Here is a 22,228-nt window from a genome sequence, read left to right as displayed (position 1 = left end):
TTTGAGTGTTGGAAAGACCTGCATCAGCTCTGCCCCTGGAAGAAATCACAGGCCTCATTCATAGCTTTGATTTCTGGAAAGGAACACACTCCTTGTCTAAAATGCAATTGAAGAACAAATCGGGAAAGGTAGCTCCTAAACTTCTGAGACAGATGTGAACTGGTAGCAAGGTGATGGAAAAAAAAAAAAGAAGGCCAGTATTTAGTAATAGGGTTTGAAGAGCTACTCCCCCATACACAAGCCTTAGTTTTCAGACAAGATTAATTGCTCTTTGAAGTTTCTACAAGTCCACACACTCACAGTGACAGGACCCAACTGCTAACAAGCTGATTTATAAACAACAGTTCTTGTCTTCTTACCTCCCCGTTTCTCTCCTCTATGCCCTTGATTCCCCAGGCAGTAATTGCAGTTCCTCGCTCTCTCATGTGTGTCCCTGCTTCACACAGGACAATGCAGTTCACACAAATGATGCTGCTGAAAGTTTAGAAACAGAGTTCTACCTGCTTTCCCCTCATTAAGGAAAGGATCCTTCCTTGACCCATCCACTCAACTATTTTAAATTTGAAAATACACCTTCCAGCATCTGCCAGTAGATCCAAGATCTATGTAAGGATGGACAGACAGAGCAGTTAATAGGCATTGTTCCTGTCAAACCAGGTCAAAAAAAAAAAAAAAAAAAGGTCCAACAAAAAAAATTTGTATTCCATGAACTGCCATTAGCAGAATATGTTTTGTAAAACAATTTTCTACAGTTCATGCATAATGCACAACTACTCCAAAACCACACCTCATGTCTATTTCCTTGTCAATGGGCTGTCTTACAGTAACATTCACAGAAACAGTGACATATCCAGTACATAACCTGTACCACAGTCCCTTTCCTATCTATTGCCATATGCTCTTTCAACTGCCAGATCTGAAATTACTTCCTCCACTTCAACACAGTGCCTAGCATACTGTTAGTCACAGATACAATCACACTGACACAGGGCAGCAAAGGAGTGATGTCAAACCATATTCTTTGCCATGGGGCAAAGAGACACTATAACAAACTGCTGGTAGGCAAGGACATATACAAAGATGTTTAGAGAGACAAGCATCTCTCCACTACCAGTGTCAGTGAGCCTGGGGAGCAAAGAAGTTTGTAAAAAAATATATAACAGGCATTTCTTCAGTGATCCGAGCAAATACCATAGACAAACTGGCCACCACAAGATCAGACTGCAAACCAGAAATTTACTAGCAAACTTGATGGTTAAAAAGAAAAACACAGATTCACCTTTTTCCGTTCTAGATCCTTTCTCCTCATTAATCAGGCTAAAAGCCATTTACATAAGTTCCAATACATGTTCTTACTGTGCCTACATTCTCATTTAGAGTTAAAATGCCCTTTAAATCACAATAAACTGCATAACGTTATTCTGTCTAGAAGGTTTCACTTCCACATATACATTATATTAGAACAGTCCTAATGCTAACAGTTTGCTTGCAAGTTTGCCTTCAGTTGGGTGTGTAAAAAAGTGTAATACGGACCTCTTTCCTTATCTGAGCAGTTTTGAAGGAAAGGCTGCAGACAATATCTGTGCTATCATGCAGTAGTAAGAAAGCTGGATTTATGGATTTACTGTTGAAACAGAATTGTGTAATGCTGTTTTAGTTATGCTCGGTACTTCTGTGTTCACATGCAGACTTAACTAACCCAGTTCCTGCACACATCCATGTGAAAATTCAAAGGACAATCTATAGAAGCAAGCAGAATTCATTCCTTGCTGATCAGCATCAGTATTCAGCCCTGCTTTAGTGTCCTTAAAATATTCTTCTCTCCCATTGACTCACCCAGCCATGCCCAACTGTATACACATACACTTGATCTAAACAAAGCCCTACTCATTTTTTTATGCTTTTGCAGAAGATGGTATGCTTGTATGCTTTAGAGACTATTGTCAGACTAACTCCATACTGCACAGATTCATCTACAGAATGGGGAAAAGCACTCCAGCTTGACAGAGCTGTACCTTAGATCCTGCACTACTGTCCTTACAGGACTACACTATATTAACATAATATAAGCCTGTCAGCAACACCCAGGCGCCAGGGAAATTTTTGAACATCAGAGTTACATTAAGACTTAGGTTCCATGGGACCTCTGAAGACAATTAAACCACTCTTCTGCTTAAAGCAGGGGTAATATGAAAGCTAGACCAGAACACAGAAGTTTTGAAAGTCTCCAAAGACAGAAGGTCCACAACTTCTTTCTCAGCAATATGCATGTTTATGCATATAAAATGACACGGAATAATTATAACTATATATTTACCACATTTTTGTATATGTATGTGTATGTACATATATATAACATAGATTTCAGAACTTTACAAATTATTTTAACATGTATAACAACAAAACATAAATTTACTTAAATAAAACTGGTAGACTACAGCAACAGTTTGAGATCAGACAGAAGATGTGTAGACCAGAGGATGTGATTAAGTAGGCATTTGGATTCCATTCACAGATACTATGGTTCCCATGAAGATGGAAGACATGCAAGTGCTACACTGATGGACTGCTCTGGACTCAGCTCAACAATTCAGAAAAATCCTTCCACAGGCAATACGTGGTATCCACCAGGTAGTTTTGACTTGTATTTAAAGCCAGAACCTGTAAGGCAATAAATCTGCTGTTGGCATTTTGACTCTTTTCACCTGCCTTCTTTTGCCACCCATGTAACCTCCAAGACTGAATTCATTTTTAGGTAGATTTTTTTTTTATTTCACTATCCAATTTAGCCTTATCCAACATTTAGCCATATGCAGATTGTTACAACCATTTGAGGTTAAACAATATACCTCCTCCTTGCCTCATACACTTATGGGCTTTAAAGTCTGAAGACTTTCATTAGAATTGCTGGCTGAACATAGAAACACAATTACAAAAGAAAGTGTAATCATACAGACATATCTTTCTACTACTATTAATATTATTTGTTCCTCTAATACTTTGGCAAGCTAATGATTGTTCACAGATGCAAATTTAACTTTTAGAAGGCATGCTCCAGGGTCTTCATATGTGACATAGCAATCTACATATATTGCACGAACATGAATTGCATCTACAGCATGTAGCTTTCTCTTCTGTCTCCATGAAGTTGTCAGCTGCTGGAACCAGGTCAAAGTCATGACTACTAAACCAACAAAGGCTTGTAAAAGCAATGGCAATGGATTACTTCCCTCTCTCCCACAGCTGGCTTTTCTGAGTATAGATCCTGATAGCAATCAACAGATAGAAAGATTAAGTGGTGAACTTATGCAGAAGCACTGAGAGCTAAACCAACTGTGAAACACACAAGGCAAGCTTGTAATGGGCATGCTAGTGCTAGTACCTGGAAGGCTACCTCATGCAGTGATATCCTTCCAGGGGTATCCATGCAGCCCACCTGACCTTTCAAAGATAAGACATCAATGTGCTGAGCAGCAGTAGGGCCACATGCCTCCTCTCTGCACCAGAAAGCTGCAGGGAGGAGAGAAAGAGGTGCATCCTTCTGCTGGCTCAGAGGCCCAGCCGTGTAGCTCCAGCCTATCAACCCTGTAAAAAGAAACACAGCCAGCATCCTGCTGTTCTGCACAGAGATCTGCACACAGCTGGCCACTTCTGAAGTCAGGGTGTTTCAGTCTCACCTCCAGCTGCCATTGGAAACTCTTCGTGCCCCGTTTCACCTTCCCTTCAGCAACAGGAGCATGTTGACTCCTCCAGCACACTAAATGCTCTAACTTAAGAGTGGTAGAAGCCCCTCTGTGCAGGCTTTCCAGCTGCAAAAGAGCCACTCTACAATACTATACTACAGCTGCAAGATCAGTACAGCAACCTGGATATATCAAGCCAGCAACAGCTGCCTATTACCACAAGGTTTTTCTAGATTTAGTGCCGAAGATTTACTAACAACAGCTCGCAACGACAATTTTCATAACAAGGCAATGGTGATGGAAAACTCTATATTATTAGCTTGTAGCCCCGTACAGCTCAGGACTCACTGAGTTGCATTATCAAAGTCACTCCAGAACTCCGCACTCTCCGGTCTGGTGCTCAGCTTTACTCAAGCCTGTTTCATGGAGCAGACAGACATTATAGCCCAGCACTCAGTCCACACTGGACCAGGGAAAAACAATGCTAAGACAAACCTCACTCCCTGATGAGCCAGGATCCCTACATCACAGCTCAGGACCCCAGGTGAAATTCCCCCTGGGCTTGACATCTCCTCCCTGTATGCCACAATTCAACATCTCTTCCCCCATGCCAGATCAGCAGTTAAAATGACTTCAGTATTTAGCAGGCACATATACCACCAAGCACCCTCAGAGGTATGGTGACAGCAAGCCCAACGCAACAAGCACCCATGTTCCCTCCAATACTTTCCATCATCCTTGAAAGCCAGCTGGAAACCTGTCAGCAACACCTGTGCAGTTCAGTGAACCCAGACTATACAAGTCATCCATTTCAATACACATAGCATCACAATCATGTACAGGCCAAATCAACCATCCATTGATTCACCAAGTGTAGTGTTACACATAACAGCTGGGAGCTGCACCCCACAGCCAAAGACCTCTCTGAGTCCCCCACTGGAACTTTCCCTGTGTGAGCTTCAAAACAACAGTGCAGGGGGTGGAGGGGCGGGGAAAGACAGGCATTTGTCTGTAGCCTTAGGGACACTTGTTCTTCCCAAAAGAGAATGCAATGAGAATTACAGGCAGCTCTCAACTTTCCTACTATAATCTTGGAGCATCTGGCAGTTTTCAGTTTCTCCTAGGTTGCAGGGTTCTGATCCTTATCTATTTTTGAGTAATTTGTCTAATCCTTGCAGTAGAAAAATTGCTCCCAGGATTTACCAAATCATCCAGCTCACCTTCTTCTTTGCTGCTGCAATCTCCGTAACTTTGCACTGCCTTTACCAGAGACACATGTCTGTCAGCCACAGCAGAGCTTCTCAAATGAATTTCAGGTCTTAAACTGCCTGCAGTGGCTTTTCATTCTTCAGCATCCCCTGCAGATCTCTGGCAGTGCAATCATACCAATCACTATGGCTACCCAGCTTATTTCTTTAATGTAGACATGTCAGGGTATGGGAGACGAGAGGAGCACTAGCGGTGAAGGCAAAGGAACATCTCTCTAATCTGAAACAGAAATTAATCACAGATCACAAAAGCCACAGCAAGCTGAACCAATGTTTTCTCACTGACTGGCGAGATATTCTGACAGTTTAACACTAACCAAGCATTTACTCCTTTCTACACCCACCACAGGCAGAGTTACACAGAAGATGCGAAATCTAACAAGCATAAAATTTGGCATGAAATTTAACAAGTCCAAATGCCAGATTCTGCACCTGCGATGCAGTAATGCCAGCCACAAGTATAAATTGGAGAGGAGCAACCGGAGATCAGCCCTGCAGGAAGGGATGTGGGAGAGCTGGTTGACAGCAGGCTCAATATGAGTCAGCAGTGTGCCCGGGCAGCCAAGGGGGCAAAACACATCCTGGGGTGCATCAAATACAGCATAACCAGTCCATCAAAAGAGATGATTATCCCACTGTATTCAGCGTTGGTGTGGCTTCACCTTGCATATTGTGTGCAGTTCTGGGCCCCACAATTTAAGAAGGATGTGAAGGTACATGTGTCCAGAGGAAAGCAACAAAGCTGGTGAAAGGGCTGGAATGCATGTCCTGTGAGGACCGGCTAAGGACTTTGGAGAAAAGGAGGCTGAGGGGAGACCTCATTACTCTCTACAGCTTCCTGAGGAGGGGAAGTGGAGAGGGAGGTGCTTATCTCTTCTCCCTGGTATCCAGTGATAGGACATGTGAGAATGGTTCAAAGCTGCATCAGAGGAGGTTCAGACTTGACATCACAAAACATTTCTTTACAGAGAGGGTGGTCAAACACTGGAACAGGCTTCCTAGAGAGGCGGTCAATGCCCCATGCCTGTCAGTGTCTAAGAAGCATTTGGACAATGCCCTTAATAAGATGCTTTAACTTTTGGTCAGCTGAAGTGGTCAGGCAGTTGAACTAGATGATCATTGTAAGTCCCTTCCAACTGTAAATATTCTATTCTAGTCTAAGATAGGCCATAAATCTGTTTGCTGGAACAATAGTGGTTGAAACTAGGGAGGAAAGATTTTATCTGAAAAGTAGCACTTTCTTTAAAGAAAAAGACCGCCCTAAAACTTCACTTAGAGACAATCCATTGGATGTAACATCTTCCATAACAAACTTCCTCTGCAGTCCCACTTTACTGAGCTACAATCTTTGTAAGGTCCCTATGCAGAAACTACCCACAGAATATATAGCACAGCTGTAGGCCATTTGTATGTCCTTCAGACTTTACATACGGACCTTTAAAACTACATTTGGGAGAACACTTGTGACTTTTCTTTGAAGATTTAAGACTATCCTTTGTTGCTTTGGGTTTTATGGTTTTTTAAATCTTGTAAGATTAAAACACATCTTTAAACATCTCAGAAGAGCAGAGATCTGAATTCCAGGAGGGTAGTCTGTTCACATACACTCCTCCTGTAGTTCCCTTCAGCAGCCTTTAGTCCACAGACACAAGGAAATATCACGTTATAAATTTTAAGTGGCTGAAGTCCCTCAAGTGCTTACTATCACTCTCACACATAAAAGCTGTGAAATGCTTTGAAATCCTTTGGGAATATAGCCACTGATAATCTAATATCTAATATTTTTGCAAAGCCACATGGAGACAACACAGGAATTCAAGCATTACTGTTTGACATCCATGTATGGAATTCAGCTACAGAAACAAAGCAGCTCTGCAGGTTTTTTTTAATCCAGACCAAACAGACTGTAGCTATTTTTCAGAGTCAAATACTAACAAGCAATTAACTGGCCTTCCATCCCTCCAGTGGAAAACATCCCAAGTACTTGCAGTCCACTGCAGCCATGAGTGGTTCTGTTAGTTTTTCAGCTGGAACTGAAAACTATGGTCAGGAAGTCCAAATGTCTGGCCTGGTAGATAAGGGGAGAGCAGTGGATATTGTCTACTTGGACTTCAGTAAGGCCTTTAACACTGCCTCCCATAAGACTCTCGTGTACCAGCTGTTGATGTATAGGCTGCATGAGCAGACATGGACTGAAATCTGGCTAAACAATGAGGTCCAGAGGGTGGTGATCAGTGGCACAAAGTATAGTTGGAGTCCAGTGAGTAGTGGTGTACCCCAGGGGCCAATACTGGGTCCAGCCCTGTTTAACACCATTAATGATCCAGATGATGAGGGAAGAATGTATCCTCAGCGAGTTTGCAGACAACACCAAACTGGGAGGAGTGGCTGAGATACCAGTGCGTTGTACCACCATCCAGAGCAACCTCTACAGCCTGGAGAAACGGGATGACATGAACCTCATGAAGTTCAACAAGAAACAAGTGCAAAGTCCTGCGCCTGGGCAGCAGCAACCCCATGCACCAGCACATGCTGGGGATCACCCAGCTGGAAAGCAGCTTGGCAGAAAAGGACCCGGGGGTCCTGGGAGGCACCGAGCTGAATATGAGTCAGCAATGTGCCCTTGCTGCAAAGAAGGTGTATGGCATCCTGGGCTGCATTAGACAAAGCATTGCCAGCAGGTCGAGGGAGGGGATCCCTGCCCTCTCCTCAGCACTGGTGAGGCCACACCTGGAGCGCTGGGTCCAGTTCTGGGATCACCAGTACAAAAGAGACATGGACATACTGGAGAGAGTCCAGCAACGGGCCACAAAGATGATTAAGGGAATAGAGCACCTCATGTATGAAGAAAGGCTGAGTGAGCTGGGACTGTTCAGCCTAGACAAAAGAAAGCTCAGGGGGAATCTTACCAATGTGTATAAATACCCGTAGGGAGAGTGCAAAGAGGGCAGAGCCAGGCTCTTTTCAGTGGTACATAGTGACAGAACAAGAAGCAATGGGCACAGACTGAAACACAAGAGCTTCCATCTGAAGCTCAGGAAACACTTTTTCTACTATGAAGGTGACTGAACACTGGCACAAGTTGCCCAGAGAGGTTGCAGAGTCTCCACCCATGCAGATATTCAAAAGCTGTCTGGACATGGTCCTGGGCAAGAGGTTCTACGTGGCCCTGCTTGAGCAGGGGGTGCTGGACAAGACAATCTCCAGAGGTCCCTTCCAACCTCAATTCTGCAATTTTGTGATTCTGTCCTTGCAGTAAAGGCTAAGCCCCTGGTGCCAATTTCAGCCATTAACAAATGTCTTTTAGCAACCATTTAAAAATGTGGCTTTGAATACAGATGGGAAAACAAAAGTTAAAGCACCAAGCTCAGACTAACTCTGCTCCAGAACACATACTAGCCACCTCTCGCGCCAGAGAATGCTCAGAATACAGGCTGAAGAGACAGAAAAGCACACATGCTAACTCTTTTTGTCCAGGAATAGAACAGGGACACAACATCAAGATTGAAGTGTCTATGATTACAGATGCAACCAAACAGATTACAGCTGGACAATGCAAGGAAAGACAAACACAGGCACTTTTAAAAAGAAAAATGTGTCCCTTCTGAGTTTTTGCTTAGAACTTCTAACCTCATACCTAACATCCTGTATCCCTCACCCTCTCAGTCCAAAAGGAATGAGCACTTTGTACCATGCAATGAGCCCAGAAATGAAGCACATGACAGCTCAGAACCTGTGTTCCTAGGAGCAGTGTGGATCTCTTGGGAAGATAGCCCAGCACAGAAACAAGTTCATCTTGCATGCTCTCCTGTGCAGCAAGACAGGGTAGACATGAAAGAGTGGTGTAAGCGTGTGTTCTTGCTCATTGGAGGCCAATACAGCATGGTTCATAGACATTAGATACACAGGTTGCATGGAAAGGGGTGGAAACAGGACAAAGGCCCACCACCCTGCCTGTTTGTCTTACAGGCATTGGTACTGCAGTATTAGCCTTTTTCAGAATAAGGCCATGTAAAACATGTTCAGTTACAGTCTCCCAGTAAATAGTTCAATAAGCACATCTTAGTTCAGAAGGGACAAGTTAGTCTTCTTGCTTGAATCCAGTAACTGAGGTACTTTCTTTCAATAGTTTGGATCTGCTTGCTGCAAGGGTATATACGTGATACACTCTTCCAGAAGACTACCACTCTCTCCCTCAATCTCCATGTGTCCAATTGCTTCATACTCCTTCCTGATAGCCTTTCTCTGCTTGGATATTCTCTGTGTCTGAGAGCCTGAAAATTTGGATGGTTCCCAGAGCCAAGACTGTTCCAAGCTGTGCAATACACTGCAGATGCCAGGCATACCTCTAGCTAAACAGCCTACCACATCACTTCAAACAGCCCTAAAGTCACTAAGACTCCACAGGCTCAGGTAATAACTGAATAGCTTCCCATTCTCAAGACTGTGATAGTCCCTTAATCATGAGACTGACATATGTGGAAAAATGCATTTCTAGATGCATTATAGCTGCACTAGCAACACAAGATACATGGAAAAAACGCAGTTTGCTGCCTTTATGTGTGGCCTTGCCCAAGCCATTCATGCGGGTTCACAAGACCAGTGGCTACCAGCATCTTCTTCTTGAGACCTTTGACTCAAAGGCAGAGCCATATTCCAATGGGAACCACATGCAGAGAGGAAGACTGTTTCAGAGCAGAACCAATTGTAAAGAGTGGCAGCCTGACACCTTGCTGCAATGGATTAAACATGGGAATAAGACAGAGTTACATTTGTAGTTTAGGATCTCTAGGAACTATATACTTCGATACAAATAACCCCAACACTGCTTAGATATCTTTGAAGTGTTTTCTCAGTGCAGTTCAAAATACCAGCTGCAAAATTCTATTATACACCAACTTGTTCTCACTTGCAAGATCAAATAAAACTTAGACCTTCCATATACAAAAATAAGACAAACATCTTCTCAATGTTTACTAAAAGGTTTTAATTATATACAGATATTAATAATGTTCCATGGAGCCTAAGCTCTTTTATGCAAGACCTTAAAAGTTCAAACAACATTTCCATAGTCTACTGCAATGTCAGAAACGTACTTGTTTCTTACATAACAGGGGGAAAGCTTTCAAAGCAAACAAGTTTAGCCCTCATGCTTAGCTAGCAGCCAGATCTTTGCATCACACACTTCTGAGGTGGATCCTATGGAAATAAAGGTTTGGTTTTTTTCTTACACAAGTGTGGAATTCACACATCGACATTGTTTTCAGACCTTTGTAAATCAAGTGAACGACTATGTTGCCCTGAGCAGTTTCCTGCCGCCACATAACATTTATGTGCTTTTGTACTGGATCAGCTCTGCCTGTGAAGAACTGAGCTATTTTCTACAGCATCAGATACATCCTGTCCTGCAGAAATGGATCTTGCAACTTCTGCATTCAATGTCCAGAACTGCTGCACAGTTCTACCTCCATTGCACAGAGGGAGTGCAAAATGTTGCTTGTTATTAAATAATTATCCTTTAAAGGACAAGTACTCTACAATTCCAGCTTTTAAATCCTAAAAACTTCCAGCAATGGAGTATAATACAGTTGGTCTTCGAACAGTATTCCAGGTTCTTCAGCTGCAAAGCCGGGCAGAGAAATGTTTAAGTTCAAAAAAGTGTAATAGGTGAGAAAATACACAAAGTATCCTTTCACACAGACACTTTCCCCTCAACTATTACTACTTTTATGGATTTACACACACCACACAATGCCAGATAGAGGAGAGTCACTCAGGAAGATTTCAACTCATTCTTTTAGATCCCCAGTTCACCGTGCGGTTTGTCTAGGGAGTTGATTTTAAGCCAAGTCTTGCATTTATTCTTACACAAATGCATTAGCCGCCAGGTTGTTCTGGCTGCCTACACTCATTCGTCTGCCACAGGAGAGTGAAGCAGTTAACATCTCCCAGGTCAGCACTAAAGATGGAAGGCAGTAATTTCTTATCCTCCATACTGGAGGAACTGAGCTGCTTCTGCCATGAATTCTAACATAGCCTGCTCTCCCTTGTTTGAAGATGAGCATCACTGCTAAAGCCCCCAAACCTGCCTGATTGTACTACCTAAATAAAAAATCCACCCACCAATTTGAATTCAAAGACATCTGGCAATGGTGACTCTCCCTTGGGCATCTGTTATAAAGGTTAGTCACCTCACTATTAAACGATACATGGCAATTTGGGTTTGTCTGCTTCAATTTTAGTCAGTACTTCTAACTCTACACATCAAAGCTTCCTGAACCCCAGATACATTAAATCTTTGTGGTTGCTTTTACAACCTATGCCTGGAATCTTGCAAAATACAATCATGCTCTGCCATTGCTTTTAATCTCCATCTCCTTTACTTCCTGAATCAGCTAGTCTATCATTTTTTCCTGGGAATTTCAACTAACCAGTCAGTCATTATTCATACTTTGCCATTTGTCCTTTATAACTAACCACACCAAACAAGCATCGTCCTGAATCTCCTTCCCATTCAACTAACTCTTTCAAGTTTAACACACAAGTGAGCTCTTTAGCCAACTCTTTACTGATGACCAGTCACAAAAGTTATAAAATTGCTCATTGAATTTGTTGAAAACCATACTTCTCACTTCTCAGTTAACACAAAGTAAAACAGCACTCTATCCTTGTATATGAAAAAGAAAAAAACAGAGGTGCTGGAATGAAACATAAGCATTTAGTGAACACTATCGGACTGTTAAACACTACAGGATCATTAAACACACTTCCATGATGACAGACCTATAGGGCAACTAGGTCTTTTTTCATTCCTAAGGTACTTACTAGCTTAACCTATGCTACTTAAAGATGATTCCCCCCCCCCCATATTTTTAACATATCTATCAACTCTTCTGAATGTCAGACCTCTAGGTGGTTTTGATGCCTTCTTTACTGTCCCCTCTACTATATCCTTCTTACAGAAGTTTATTTCCACTTGCTTTATTTGCCACTGCACTAGACACACTCTGTTAACTAAATTCCTCATTTTTTTCCCTCAGTGAATGACAGGCACAGGAGAGAAGCAGTTCTTTGCCTGCCCACTATGACCACTGCTTATCAGATTCACCTGTCAAGCTTTACATTTCAGGGCTGTGAAATAAGAGAAATTTCATTTCAATTACTGGGAGAAAATAACACAATTGAACAAACAGTAAGCTATGTAGCTCCTCACAACCAAATTCTGTTGTGGCTGGGGGCAGGCACACTTATCTTTTGAGGTGTAGGGACAATTTTATTTCTCAGACATGTTAAGATTTCCTGCTTGTCACATGTAGTTCTCTCTCTCAAAAACAGAGAGAACGTGACTATGACATGAGTGTTGTGTTTCTTTTTTTAAAAAATTGTAGGCCGTTCATTCAAAACAAGTTTTAGAACCCACAACAAGGGCTTTGGAGCAGCACACAGATTTATGACCATGCAAGGTAGCAGGTTACCTAGCAACAAATGTAGTTTCTGCTTCAGAAATTGCTTCAGTAGGGTCTAAAATTGAAAGATAATTAAAAAAAAAATCATGCCCTATTGAAAAAAAAAAAAAAGTAGCAGTTGCACTTGAAAGCATTTTGCCCCCAAGCAGTTATTTTCTCTCAAGTACAAAGTTGCTGAAAGTATTTGCCTAAAAGCAGATACATGGTATCAACATAGGCAACTGAAAGAAGACCGAATATACTGAGACTGTAACATAGTGAGACTCTAATAATTTCCTTCCAGAAAAGAAGTTGCTTCCAGTCAGGAACTACACATAAAATGACAGACGATGTAATAAATTCTAGACTTTTAATCTTGTATCATCACCATCACAAGCTGATTTATTTGGAATTCCTCCTGGACAGGATATAATTTATCAAGTTGTCAAGGAAATGTGTCACCGCTCAATGCAATCATGTTACATATTTAAACATGTACACACAGATCATTTAAACTGATAACATTCAGCACATAGTTAGAATTCCTGTGATGTGACTATTACACTGAAGTTGTAAATCCCAATTTACAAAATGGAGAAATATTAATTTCCAATATATGAGCTATACTCACAGGACCAACAGAGGTGGGGGGATATGTGCTGTGCTTATAAAATAATTAACGCTACTTCCCTCTGCAAAGCTTCACAGCTGTAACCCAACTTCCTGAGCCCAGCACTTTCTAGTGCTGTGTCTACAGTATTTTGTTAATATTTGTAGAGAACGACCAGTAAAAGATAGGAGAACATTTGCAACTGAGCCAGTAGCTATAGAGCTTGCTTCAGGGACCTGCCAGTTGGAAACACGGTTATCATGGAAGTTGTGATGCTGTTGTAACATAGGACTTCGAACTACTTCACCTTTGGCACTGAACTAGGAGGCAAAAGAGCACCAGCACTGAACACATGACAAACTGTCTCCTTAAAAATAGGCAGTCTGACTCGAGATGGCATCAGATTTTTTTTTAAATTTATTTTTTATATATAAGCGCTCCATATCACATGCAATTGGGTTGAGGCCAGAACTTTGGGTCACAAGCACAGGGCTCCTCAAGTGACTCAAGGGCTCTCCAGGCAGCCCCTCAAATACTCACATCTTGTTCTGCAGGAGCATGCCCATCCAAGAGCCTTGGTACAAGTCATGAGGTTGGCAGTGCACTGTGCCCCAGAGCAGGGCTAGGCACACCTGCAAAACCGCTCCATCAGAAGGGAGATGAGTTTGAAAGCTCAGAGGACAGGGCACCACCACTTCACGTGCCAGCCTTGCACACACCCTCTGTGCCCTGAGTTAATAAAAGGGCCCAGGCCACCCAAAGAAGCATGGTGGAGAGCAGTGGCCACTCCAGGTGCATTCAGACAGGTGTTAATACCCCCACCAAAAACCCTTCCAGGGGCTGATATAGACCCAGCCCTACTACCTACTCTATGGGCGCGGGAACAGGAGCACAACACTTACTTTATCTTTCATAGTAGAGGGGACAGAAGTCACCAACTGCTTGGAGCCCTTGTTGAGCTTCTTGCCTGCGCCATCGCTGTCACTGCCGCTCTCGACCTTGATAAGCCGGTGCTTAGGGGAGATGTACTTCACGTCTGGCGGCGTCGCTGGGCGGCGCTCGCTGTGGCTGCGAAAGAGGTGTGGGGAGCCGGCTGCGCAGGTGGCGGGGGGCGCGGCGCAGCACGACGAAGAGGAGAAAGCCTTGGGGGCCGCCTCGCCCAGGTCCTCAGGCACAGAGTAGTCCGGGCGGCACATGGCACGCAACTTGCGCAGGGACGAGCCGGGCCCGCTGTAGGGGTCCTCGAAGTCGCGGTCTTTCTGAGCGCGATAGGCACGGAGCAGGTCAGCGGTGTCGTCACGCCGGCGGCGGTGCGGAAAGCCGGGCGAGGTGTGGTGGTGAAGGTGGAGGTGCGGCGGCCCGTCGGGGCGGGGCGCACTGCCGGCACCGTTGCGTTTCTCTCGGTAGTCGGGCCGCGGAGGCTGTGGGGGACTCTTGGTCTTGTTATTGCCCAGGCTGAAGTACTTATTCAGCCATTTGGCCATCGTCTCTCCCGGCCGCGGCCTCTCAGCACCGTGCGCTGCCCCTGGCGCCCCGCGCGCCAGCCGCGCTCACCGCCGCCGCCCACATGGAGAAGCAGGGCGGCGGGGCGGGCCGGCCGCCCCCCTCCCCGCACACGCCGATCTTCCGCTGCCAACGACTGGAAGGGCCCCGTTTAGGCCCCCGACTTCCCGGCGGGACGGAACCGTTCCGGGTGCGAGCCAGGCGCTCACCGTAGCTCCGCGCCCTCCCCCGCGGCTCCGGGCCTCTCGCGAGCGCAGCCCCCGCTCCTCCGCCGTTGCAGCACAGCCCGGCCTGACCTCAGCACGCACCGGAGAGGCGGGGGACGTATCTGCATGCAGGCCTCGCCGCCAGGGCCCGCCCACCGCCACGGCCGGGGGCGGGGAAAGCCGGGCGGGGCCGGGCCAGGTGCCGGCGGGCGGTGGCTGTGCGGTGCGCCCCTCCCTGGCCCCGGGACACGAAGGGAGCTGACCGAGCGTCTCCCTGCAGGGGCCCGCTCCGGGGCTCATTGCTGTCTCGTCGTAAGCCCTGGAAGGGAGAGGACGCGCAGCAGCAGAAGTAAGCGTCTTCGAGGAGTGGGGAAGCGTCGTTACGGCCTTTTTCTGCGCTCCGCGGCAGAAAGGACGCGGCGGGGACGCGTCAGGCCCCACTGGGCCGGTGCTGCGACGGGTGGGACCCGCCCAGGCTTTGCTCTGCGTCCATGAAAGGATGGGAAAGAGGAGCTGCCGTCGTGAGGAGGCAGGAGGCATAGGTGTCTTTCCTTTCCTCACTGGCTTGAGGTTCAGGAGCTTCTGTCTGTCCTGTCGTCTGGAGCGGCTGAGGCACCTGCAGCCAGGGTGATGTGGCCTCAGCCACTGTCTGCACAGTTTGAGCTCTGACTTTTCCAGTACTGCTACCTGTGTGCCTCCCTTCCCCTCAGTGGGGTAAGGGATTTTAGACTGGGCTCAGATGGCCCCTATCAAAGGGCATCAAGCCCTGTTGACTAAGGGCTGAGGCTAAGCAAATGAGATAGTTTGGTAGGTGCCTTTCCCAGGTGCATGGACATGTTCTTAACATGAACAGCAGAGGTCCTAACATGCTTTCTGCACAGAAGGGTGGCCTGAAATTAGAATTGAAATGTAAGCCCCTTTTGAAGATGGGAAAGGCAATGTTATGCAGTGTTCAGAGAGTGGTGTGAAGATGTCAGGAGCTAGTCACATTTTGCACTGTTGCTTTTAATCATTTGGGAGATGGACCTCTTCTTATCTTCTCTTAATATTCAGAATAGGGGAGGGGAGAAAAACGGAACCCTTTATCTACTTCTCATTAAAAGTCACCTATGTAGCGCCCTGTTGCATTTTGCCAAACATCTGTGTAGTGCCCTTTTGGCATTGTTGAAGCCCAACACCAGAGTCCTGCCTGTAGTATGTTTTACACCCCCACCCCCAGTCATGAATTCTGAGGGCAGAATGGAGTCAGTTATCTTCATGAGTTAAAGATGGATTGGATTTACATGTGAAGTTTTTATCTGGTTTTATGGACAATTTTAACCTTGCTCTTAGCTGCACATTTTCTATAGTAAGCCTCATTCTCTCTTTTGAATGCAAAGGAATTTCTTGAGTTTGGTCATTATCATGCGTCTTGCTCAAGGTAACTGTATGTTTTAGTGACCTCCTGGCAACAGAGCTCCTCTGCTATCAACACAGGGTTCAATTATAATTCCTTCCTGGCAGGACTTCCTGCAGCACTGCCATCAGCTTGTGTGGAAAGGAGGATAGCATGTCCCTTTACTGGCTTTGGCAACTGGAAACACTTCTGGTTTTACATCCTTAGTGCTGTTCTCCCATCTCTGCTTAGCATATTCATCCTCCCCGCCTTTAGTGTTTTTCTTAACTGGCTAGTACCAGGGTTTTTCAGGGAGTTGCAAGACTCCCAACAGTTGCTGCTTCTAGGAATGGCATGTTCTAGGCCCTTTATACAAGGGCCAGTTTTTGCCCTGAAGCAAGATGAGTTTCAGTTTATTTAAAACTCTCATTACCCAGAAGTCTAGCAGCTCCCTACTTCCTGTTCTGTCAGTCTTTCTACCAAGAATTTGACTCCAGCATGGAGGTAGGAAAGGGGCAGGAAGGCCCCAGGAATACTCCAAACTCAGACCGATACTGTCCCTTGTGGCTTAATGAGGAACTACACTTTCTCCGCTGCGTTTATAGGCAGCTTGGAGTGACAAGTGAGCCTAATGCAGGGCAGCTTCTCTAATATTTCAAAGGTTTTCTTCATTTACCTACCATCAAATCTCAGCAATGTGGGAGGATAGGAAAGATGGGGTTACTGAATAACCCCAGGAAAAGCCAAATCTGCATGATACCTGTGAATGAAAATAGAAGAATCTGCAAGACAGGCATAGCAGAGAAATGAGATTAATATTTCTATTGCCTGTGGAACATACCAATCTCAGAGATTGTTCCAACCTGAGTCTGCAAGGACCACAGCACTCTTGGATGTGCACACGCTGCTTTCCAACCCCAATCTGCTCATGCAGGGTATATCTGCACCTGCAGCACTCCTAGTCCCTGCTCTGAGTCATTTTCACATGGCTTTTTGGAGCAACCAGGCTTCATCTTTTCAGAGCTTTGACTGGAGTTATGAGTTCTGGTTGGTTGGTTTCTGGCACATTTTTTTACCAAACGTAGGGATGGAGAGGTAGTGATGAGACAACTTTCTTAAAACATCTCTGTGAAATAACAAATTCTGAAATGTTACAATCTGAATTGAACATCTGCTTCTGCTTGGCTCTGCATCTCTTAAAGCAGAAGTACCAATTGCAATTTGTCCCAGCTTAGAGAATGAGTAATAAATTCTTGTCTCCACTGAGACCAAATGAAGAGCTGGCATTTGATACATGTATATTATTGCACATAAGTAATTAATTTGTGCTAAGTGTGCACACTCCTAATCATATTATTTAAATAATGAAGTTAAGTAGCAACTACTCTGGAATTTACAAGACATTTGTTTCCTCTCATGCTTCTGGTTTCCATATGTAATAAGTGTTGCAGTATATGCAGCATATTTCAAATTAAGACAAGAAGAAAAAATTGCAAGTGACATACAGAGTGAAGAACTTTCTGGATTAATAAACGCTCAAGCAGTGCTGCCATATCTAACTTTACAGTTATCCTATAAGAAAACAAGTCCAACATTTTTAGTATTGATCAGATCTTCATATTGAAATATGCACAACAAAGCTGGAAAGGAAGAAGATCCTTCTGGTTATTATGGCTCCGGGCTAGGCAAAAAAATCACAAGCATTCAGCACATTAAGAACTGCCACCACAAAACAGAGAAATGTTCTCTTTCTTGATATGCTTCTTTCTTGGTGACTAATGTTGGATAGTTCAGAAAGGGTGTGTAGCATCTATAATGCATTTGGATTCCTCCTATTTGCACATATTGCGTCATATTCAGGTAATGATTACAGATCAATTTGTTACCCACAGGCTATCAAAATTCTGAGTATTTTCCTTTTTCTGTATATGTATGACTAAGTGCGGGATTACTAGGAATATCTGATTTTTCTACCCTACTTTCCAAAACAACATCTTCCAGCAACTAGTTTATTCCTCGGTAAGAAGTGCTTATACTGTGATCATAATAGAATCATAGAATACAAGGTCGGAAGGAACCTCAACGATCATCTGGTCCAACTTTTCTTGGCAAAAGCACAGTCTAGACAAGATGGCCCAGCACCAGCTGAACCTTAAAAGTGCCCAATGTTGGGGAATCCACCAGTTCCCTGGTGAGATTATTCCAATGGCTGGCTGTTCTCATTGTGAAAAATTTTGCTCTTGTGTCCAGTTGGAATGTCCCCAGGAGTAACTTCTACCCATTACCCCTTGTCTTTTCCATGTGACTTGTTGTAAAAAGGGAGTCTCCATCTTCTTTGTAGCCACCTTTTAAGTACTGAAACATGGTGGTAAGGTCTCCCCATAAGCCTTTTCTCAAGGCTGAACAAACCCTGTTCTCTCAGCCTTTCCTTATATGGCAGGCTGTGACAGGTACACTCCGCCCCTCCCTTGCCCCTCCCCCCCCAGGGCACCGTGCCGTGTCGTCAGCAGGAGGGGCGGGGCCCCCCGGTCACCAGACAGGGCCCACAGCCAATGAGGCGCCTTGGCTCGGAGAAGCTTCTGGGTCACGACCAGTGATGGCCACAGCTCAGATCCGAGCCAAGGTATAAACGGGGCACCGCCGGAGACCCCCTTTGAGCGGTCTGCTCAGAGCAGTGGGTCTGTGTTTGAAATGTCCCCCCTCGGGTTGGGATGCCACCTGAGGAAATTTGTCCTTCTTTTGAATTAGTTTTAGCGTACCTCCGTGATATTTATAATTGGCACAGCAAGCAGGGTGTGGGTGGAGGGATTGTTACGGAGGCACGGTTGTGACCCTTCTCCCTTAGGAATGGAAAGGGTGAGGGAGAAGTGGTGTGAACCGGAGGCTGTTGTAGGAAGGACAGAGAAATGCCACAGAAACAAGAGAGATGGCAGAAGCAAAAGCACCATGTGTGCCATACTGAGTGCCTACTTGAATCAAGTGCGGGACCAATATGGGTATTTTAGGCAGGCGGAAAAGGATAATTCTGAGAGTCAATTAGAAATCAAATGCTTAAAAGCAGAGTTACAATGAGAGAGAGAGCAGACATGTTTACTAGAACGAAAGATCAATATTATTTTAACCCAAGCGAAAAAGCCCCCCAGTGTTGTCCAAAATGGGATCGGACTCCATGACATATGGAAGCCCTTAATGTTCTAAAGGATGAACTTAAAACCTACCAGAAACTAGGCCCACTACCCCCATGAGACCCACTGAGGGTGGAATGGGGGTTTGTGGAGCATGCCTCCTATTGTGGCGTATTCCAAAAGGGACCACAAGGGCCAGCCAGACCTCTATTGTTTTCTTCCTCTTCATTTAAGGAAACCAAACAGCAATACTTGGAGTAGGAGAAGGGGCTTCTCTCACTCACCAGGGCAGTTAAGGAGGCAGAGAGATTGCGTACATCACAGGACTTTATTGTGCAAGGCCTTTTCCCTCTATTAAATTAAATCCTTAAGGGGTCGCCCCCTTCTGAGGAACTGGTGCAGAAGGCCACAATATGAAAATGGTATGCCTATTTGGAGGGAGTCAGTCAATTGTCACCATTAAAAGAGGGCCCTGCCGAAGTTTCCAAGTTTCAGCAACCCATAAACCCTGACCCAGCCCTGCTGAGGTTACCTTATAAGCCCTCTCTGATTAAAGAGGTGCCCGAGCTAACCCAAGATTCAGACACACAAGTGGTGTGGTTAACCAATGTGTCAGCCTGTCGAGTGGGGCCAAAGTGACCATATAAGGCAGCAGCAATGGAAATTGCCACCAGAACAACAATGATAGAAGAGGGGGAAGGTAGTGCTCAGGTAGGGGAGTTGCGTGTTCTATTAGCCGCGGAAGGGGGTGCCTCCACAATTTACATCGATTCTTTTGCAAGGGTGCCACCGAGTGGATATGCCAATTTGGAATCCAACCAGTGGGAAGTGCGTGGACTAGAGTCTGGAGGGCTGAAGACTGGCAGAAGCTATTGGAAATAAGCAGGTCATGGCCCTTGAGAGTGGGTTGGGTGAAAGAGCATGCAAAAGGTGGAACTCCAGCTGCTAAGTGGAACCAACAGGCTGACCAGTTAGCTCAAATCTGAGTGGTTGATGGCATACAGGAAGAGTGGGAATGGCTAGCCGAGTGGCTACATGTCAAGCGAGGCCACTCTGGGAAGGCAGATCTGTATTATGAGTGCCGATCTCGGGGGTGGCCAGTGTCTATGGCAACAAGTGAAGCAGTGCCCACAGCCTGCCCACAGTGCCAAATAAGGCTTAAAGCTGACCACCCGAACCTAGCCCCGGCCCAACACATAAGGCAGGGCAAAGCCCTTTGGAGCATTTGGAATGCTGACTATGTTGGGCTGTTAAAACTATCCCGTGGACAGAAGTACATCCTGGCAGGAATAGAAGTGGCTTCAGGGCTGTTGGTGGCTACAGCTGTCCAGTGCTGCCACCAGGGACCAAACGGCGCGAGTGTTGCGTGAGTGGTTCAGTGTTTTACCCACCCCTAAGAGCATTGAAAATGATAATGGATCGCACTTCACGGCCTCAGTGGTTCAAGATTGGGCCAGATGGGAAGGTATAAAGTGAACATTCCATACACAGTATTATCCCCAGACCAATGGGATTGTCAAGCAGACCAATGGTCTGGTTAAAAAAACATGCTGACATCTCACCACCCAGTTGGGACACATGGCTAACACAAGTAGTCCTTATCATCAACTGTAGCAAACACTACACATCAAGGTCATCCCGCCAGATCTCCAGCCGACCCGGGCTTCATACCCCCAGCAGTAGGCGTGTCATGTTATAAGGGGTGGAGACAAGGGAGGGTCGACCCTTAACTCTTTCCATACAGCACGTGATCTTCCGGTTGCCAGCCCTTATCTTTACTACATTCAGTAACCATTGGGGGTGTTATGGAAGCCCCAAAATCAGAGCATTCTGCCCTGAGAAGCCACCAATGGGCAATGACTCTCTACCAGATAATAGAAAATACGAGTTTCCACTAAAAGCACGTGTGGGCCAGCCTGTCCTGGTGAAACTACCTTCCATGGGCATCATGCCCATGACCCTAGCAAAGCCTAGAGGCCTGTACACTTGGGAGGCCCTAGATGAAAATGGGAAGACCCGCAGTATCAGCACCTGATGGATAGTCTTAGACTTCTAACCTGAAAGCCCAGTCCCAAGGGACCAAGGCCTTTTTTTTATTTGTACTCTCTTACAGGACAATGGAAGGATGAAGCATTCTGTTGCTCCTATTGGTAGTGACAGCAACTAACACAGATAACTGGGACCTGGATGGCAACATAGTAGCAAAGATGATGGTGGGATTTGTGTGGATGATGAACCTAATATTGGTAACAGTCTGTTTACCCACCCCCAGGTCAGCAGGAGACCCCCATCCATTTTTGTACAGGACATAACAGGTATCTAGCTCTTGAATTAACATGGGGTCAATATAACAATTATAGCTGGAAGTTCCAGGAAGGCACAGGGGGCATAGGCTATACCCATATCATTTATAGCTGGTCACCAGGCACGATAAATGCTAGTTTGGTATGGGATGCCAAATGCAATTACATACTCCAGCTGAGCCATAAAGCCACGGGGTGGAGTGTCAACAGCACTACACCCTGTCCTGAAGTTCCATGGGGAACCACTGAACGCGGCTCTCTATGGGATGTTGACAATCACTCGCTAGTATATACCAAGCCATTGAATGCTTCTTGGTGTATCAAACACCCTGACAGAGGCAATAACAAATGCCCTAGCACGTGTAATAACAACTCATTCAACTGCCCACTCAATTGCACATGGGCCAGGGACACCTGTGCACCTAGTTGATATGGGGGGGAAAAGGTAAGGCACACCCGACAGGGGAATCTCCACTCTGGGACTGCCAAACAGAAATTGGGTGTGAGGCTATAGATAAGATGCCCCTGTTGTGGCTATGTCCACGGGCCCAAGAAGCCTTGGTACAAGGCTGCTTATGCAGCGATACCAGCTGGTTACATCCCTCTGTCCTAAATTGCCATAAAAGAGACTATTGTCACCCTCTCACCACTACTCCAGGGTTGTGCCAAACATCTTTTGTCTCTGAACCTCCTAAATTAGTGTGGGCATG

The 22,228-nt window shown here is 45.4% G+C and overlaps 1 protein-coding gene across 3 annotated transcripts in view; it reads right to left on the bottom strand.

Moving 5' to 3' along the window:
* The window catches only part of SHB (SH2 domain containing adaptor protein B), a 138,071-nt gene extending 123,223 nt beyond the window's left edge, over nt 1–14,848 (bottom strand). For 2 of the 3 annotated variants that reach the window (XM_087741678.1, XM_087741677.1), the window contains exon 1: nt 13,909–14,848. In XM_087741678.1, the coding sequence (XP_087597804.1) occupies nt 13,909–14,490 (582 nt within the window). In that variant the 5' untranslated portion in view covers nt 14,491–14,848. The remainder of the gene's footprint in view (nt 1–13,908) is intronic. The other variant, XM_087741676.1, reaches the window with a different exon arrangement.
* Between the last annotated feature and the right edge of the window lie 7,380 nt (nt 14,849–22,228).

The sequence above is a fragment of the Nipponia nippon genome, unplaced genomic scaffold (genome assembly GCF_047370975.1).
Source record: "Nipponia nippon isolate SJK-2023a ecotype South Korea unplaced genomic scaffold, ASM4737097v1 scaffold_8, whole genome shotgun sequence".
NCBI lineage: Eukaryota > Metazoa > Chordata > Aves > Pelecaniformes > Threskiornithidae > Nipponia > Nipponia nippon.
This window is presented reverse-complemented; position numbering and strand designations above follow the sequence as displayed.